Below are 4923 nucleotides of genomic sequence, written 5' to 3'. Positions count from 1 at the left end.
ATGCAAAATGGATTCAGGATGGACCAAAATGGACCCAAGCTGGACCCAGAATGGACCCAAAATGGACTCAGGATGGACCCAAATGGGACCAAGATGGAGCCAAATGGACCTAAATGGACCCAGGACTGACCCAAGATGAACCCAAACTGGACCAAAATGGAACCAAAATGGATCCAGGATGGACACAAGATGCATAAAATTTGGACCAAAATGGACCTGGGATGAACCCAATGAATTCAAACTGGACCAAAATGGACTCAAGATGGACACAGGACGGACCCAGGGATGGATCCAAAATGGACCCAAGATGGACTCAAAATGGATCCAAAATGTACGCATGATTGACCCAAGATGGACCCAGGATGGACCCAAGATGGATCCAAAATGGAACCAGGACTGACCCAAGACAGATCCAAAATGAACCGAAAATGAACCCAGAATGGACCCAAAATAAACCCGCAAATGGTTTGTGGGTCCACAAAATGGACCCACATGAATCCAAAGGGGATGCAGGATGAACCCAAATGGACCCAAAATGGAACCAGAATGAACCCAAGATGGGCCCACAGTGGCCCCAAAATGGCCCCAGGATGGACCTAAAACTGTCCTAAGATGGACCAAAATGCACCCAGGGTGGACCCAAGATAGATCCAGGATGGACTCAAAATTGCCCCAAGATGGACCAAAACGGACACAAAATTGCCCAAAATGGACCCCCCTGCTCCCACTTACCCGTCACCGGGACCCCCTGCAGCCCTTCCCGGGCATCCCGCCCTTCCCGGACCCCAGACCCGCCCTTTTCCTTCACCTTTACACCCCCAGATCTCCCAAATTTCCGTGTCCTCCCCAGTTCTCCACTCCCGGCGCTTTTAAGAGGGGTCCCAGGTGGTTCTCAGAGGGCTCCAGGGGGGTCCAGCGGGGATCCAGAGGGATCCAGACGAATTCTCTGGGATTGCCCCGTGCGCTCCTCTCTGGGATTGTCCCGCCTCGGTCCCGCCACTTCTGCGCCCAACCTGCGAGACCGGGATCTGCCCAGCCACCGGTGACGTCACTAATAGAGCGAATCACCATTGGCGAGTGTGAAATAGCGGCGCCAATGGTGGGGCGGGAGGCGGCTCTGGGGGCGGGGCCGCAGCGGAGCAGCGCGATGGCTCCAGCGCTGGGTCTGGGGGCGCTCTTGGGGCTCCTGGGGCTCCTGGGGGACCCTGGGGGCGCCACGAGAGGTGAGTGGGAACCCCAAAACCGGGACCCCCCTTAATGGCAATTCACGGGCACCGAGACGTCTCTGATCTTCCATTTCCGGGCACGGGAACCCCCTGAGCCCCATTTTGGGTCCTGTGACCCCCCTCCATCCCCTTCCCCCGCACCGGGACCCCCCTGTACCCCCTTATCCGGGACTGGGACCCCCCTGCACCCCCTTTTCGGGCATCCCGCTTTTCCCAGACCCCAGACCCGCCCTTTTCCTTCACCTTTGCACCCCCCAGATCCCCCAACTTTCCGTGTCCCCCCGTTTTCCGCTCCCGCCGCTTCCCAAACGGGGTCCCGGAGGGTCCCGGCCGTCCCAGGGGTCTCGGGGAGGTCTCAGGGGGATCCAATGGGATCCAGATGAATTCCCTGGAATTCCCCCTTTGCCCCGTCCCCTCCCCCAGCGCGTTCCCTCGGTCTCTTTCTCTTTCCCGTTGCCCAGGCTGCGCCTCCGGGATCCGCCCGCCTCTCCCAGCCCCAGACCCCCCTTTCCCTGACCCAGGGACCCCCTGGACCCCCATTCCTGCCTTTCCCGGCTCCCAGACCCCACTTCCCTCAACACCGGGGACGCCCGGACCCCCCTTTCCTGGGCACAGGGACCCCCTGGATCCCCCATCCCGCCTCTCCCAGTCCCTTCCTTGAACCTTGGACCCTTCCCGGCTCTCCCGGTTCTGCTTCCTGACCCTTGGACGCCCCCAGACCCCCAATCTCTGCGTCCCCCCAGTTCTGCACCCTGTGCATGGGGGTCCCAGGGGGCCTGGGAGGGTCCCCGGGGCTCATGGAGGGTCCCTGGGGGGATTCTGGGCACTGGGACCCCCCTGAATTTCCATCTCTGAGCACAGGGAATCCCCTGCACCTCCTTAACCTGTACCAATCTCCCCCTGCATCCCCTCTCCCAGTTTCCCCTTTCATTGATCTCTGACCCCTCAATGCCTCCCAAATCTCTGTGTCCCCCCAGTTCTCCACTCCCTGCGTTACCTCAGTGTGGCAGTGTCAGAGCCCAGCCCGGGAATCCCCCCGTACATGGAAATGGGGTTTGTGGATGGGATCCCCATCACACGCTACGACAGCGAGCGGGGCCGGATGGAGCCACTGACACAGTGGATGAAGGATGGAGCTGAGCTGGAATATTGGGATAGGGAGACCCAGATCAATGTGGGGAACCAGCACGTGTGTGCTGTGGACCTGAAGACAGCGTGGGACCGGTACAACCAGAGCAGGGGTGAGTGGGGTGATCTGTGGGGCTGGGATGGGGATCCATGGGCCTGGAATGGGATCTGTAGGTCTCGGATGTGGATTCACAGGGCTCCAAGGGGCTGAGATAGGGATCCATTAGGATGATATGGGATTTCCTGTGATCCATGGGCTTTGGACATGGATCCATGGGGCAGAGATGGGATCTGTGGGGCCAGGTTGGGATCCCTGGGGTTCCATCCCATGGGGTTGGGATATGCATCCATGGGGTCCAAGAGGCTGGGATGAGGCTCTGTGGGTCTCCATCAGACTCTGGGGCTCCATAGGGCTGGAATGGGGCTCAGTGGGGCTGGGACACAATTCCATGGGTCTCTGTGGGTACAATCCCCCCAGGTTTCTGCACCATACAGCGGCTTAAGGGCTGTGACCTCCTGTCTGACGGGAGCATCCGTGGATCCCTCTGGGAAGGCTACGACGGGCGGGATTTCATCTCTTTTGATCTGGGATATGGGAGATTCGTGGCGGCCGACGGCGCTGCTGAGATCACCAGGAGGCGCTGGGAACAGGACGGGACCATGGCTGAGCAGAAGACGAATTACCTGAGGCACATCTGCCCTGAATGGCTCCAGAAATACGTTGGATACGGGCAGAAAGAGCTGGAGCACAAAGGTGGGTGGGAATTTGGGATTGGAGGATTGGAGAACACAGTAATTCCTGTCAGAATTCCATGGACAGAACTCACCCCCATCCCATTCCCATGGAATTCCATGGATGCATCTCACCGTTATCCCATTCCAGAGCCCCCTGATGTCCATGTGTCCGGAAAAGAGGAACACGGGACGCTGATCTTGTCCTGCCACGTGTATGGATTCTACCCCAACACCATCGCAGTCAACTGGCTGAAGGGGGATGAAATGTGGGATCAGGAGACGGAGTGGGGCGGGATCGTTCCCAACAGCGACGGCACCTTCCACACCTGGGCCAGGATCGAGGCGCTGCCGGAGGAGCGGGAGCAGTACCGGTGCCGGGTGGAGCATCCCGGAATGCTGGAGCCCGGGATCTTCGCTTGGGGTAAGGCTGGCAATGTGGGAATTATTGGGAATTCCCAAACGGGGGTTCCCCTTCCCCTCCTCACCATCCCGCATTTCCCAGAGCCGACATCTAGCGGGAATCTCGCCGTGGTGGTCGCTGTGTCCGTCATCGCTGCCATCCTCATCCTCACTGTCCTCATTGGATTCATTGTCTGGAAGCTCCAATCTGGTAACACACGGGATGGGGGTCGGGAAGGGGCACGGATCCACCCGGCACCGTTCCAGGAATCCTGTGCCACTGACGCTGATCCCACTGTTTTTCCACAGGGAGGAGGGACAGGGATGGATACAACATGGCAGCCGGTGAGTCCCAGTGGTGGATCCAGCTCTGGATCCCCTCTGTGCAGATCCCAGGATGGATCCTGGGGTTAATCCTGGTCTGTGATCCCTGCTGGGATCTCATGGATCTTCTCTCTCTGCAGGAAGAGATGTGGGAGCCAACGGCTCGACTGCAGGTGTGGAGCAGGATCAGGGTGGAATTCCAGAGGGAGATTGGGGCAGGATGGACAGACTGGGATCAGGGAGGGATTGTGGATCAGAGCAGGGATCCAGAGCAGGATCAGATGGAATTGGAGAGTGGGATCAGGGCTGGAGTCTGGAGCAGGATCATGTGGGATGGATGGAGCAGGATTGAGGCAGGATTGGGATGGGATCAGGTGGGATTCTGGAGCAGCTCCCGCTCTCCATGGGCTCCAGCCAGGTCCATCCTGTGGGATGGGGACAGGGACAGGATGACACCGTGACCCTCTCTGATCCCAGCAAGAGTCACCGCCTGAGCAATCCATGGAGCTGGATCCAGCCCCTTCCTCTTCCCAGGAAAGCCAAGAGCTGCCGGCAGAGCTCATCCTGCTGCTCCCACCCACCCCACAGCTCTTGCTAACGGATCAGTTTCCTGTGTTCCAATGGTTTAAAGCCATCAACCTTGATACATCTTCAGGGGGCTCATTACAGGCTGGCCAAGTGGGAGAGTTTATCACAAACTTTATGTTCTTTGTGCTATGAAACTTTATGTTCTTCATGAAACTTTATATGAGAAGGCTTCCTGCACACTGCTGCTGATAAGATGCCAGTGCTCCTGCTGGGTCCATGGGGACTTTACTGGCTCGAGCTGTGACAACCTCTGCCTCCATGAGGCTGATTTAGCCGTGCAATAAAGGACTTTGCTTTTACAACTGCCCATCGCCCTTGTCTTCAGTGAGGACACCCCAAAAACCCGACACACGATGGCCCCGGTGGCCGAGCGGTGCCAAAGAGCCATCGAGGACATCCCGAGGCTGCTGCGGGCACAGCGACGTCCCGTCATTGGGGCGGTGACGCCATCGGGGACATGGCTGGTGGCACTTGTCCCCTCCCCACTCCCTGCATGGTGTTTGAGACGAATTTGGGGAATGTT

At 58.5% G+C, this 4923-nt stretch overlaps 1 protein-coding gene across 1 annotated transcript; it reads left to right on the top strand.

The window, feature by feature from the left end:
• Positions 1-1081: 1081 nt before the first annotated feature.
• Positions 1082-3902, top strand: LOC310923768 (class I histocompatibility antigen, F10 alpha chain-like; the record flags this gene model as incomplete). Its single annotated transcript, XM_083885701.1, has 5 exons — positions 1082-1223; positions 2204-2467; positions 2833-3108; positions 3238-3510; positions 3592-3902. The coding sequence occupies exons 1-5, from the start codon at positions 1097-1099 to the stop codon at positions 3900-3902; spliced, it is 1251 nt and encodes a 416-aa protein (XP_083741827.1). The 5' UTR covers positions 1082-1096.
• Positions 3903-4923: the final 1021 nt, after the last annotated feature.

The sequence above is a fragment of the Zosterops lateralis genome (genome assembly GCF_965231275.1).
Source record: "Zosterops lateralis genome assembly, contig: HAP1_HAP1_SCAFFOLD_303, whole genome shotgun sequence".
NCBI classification, from domain to species: Eukaryota; Metazoa; Chordata; class Aves; order Passeriformes; family Zosteropidae; genus Zosterops; species Zosterops lateralis.
The sequence above is the reverse complement of the archived record's forward strand: the minus strand, read 5'-3'. Positions and strand labels throughout refer to the sequence as shown.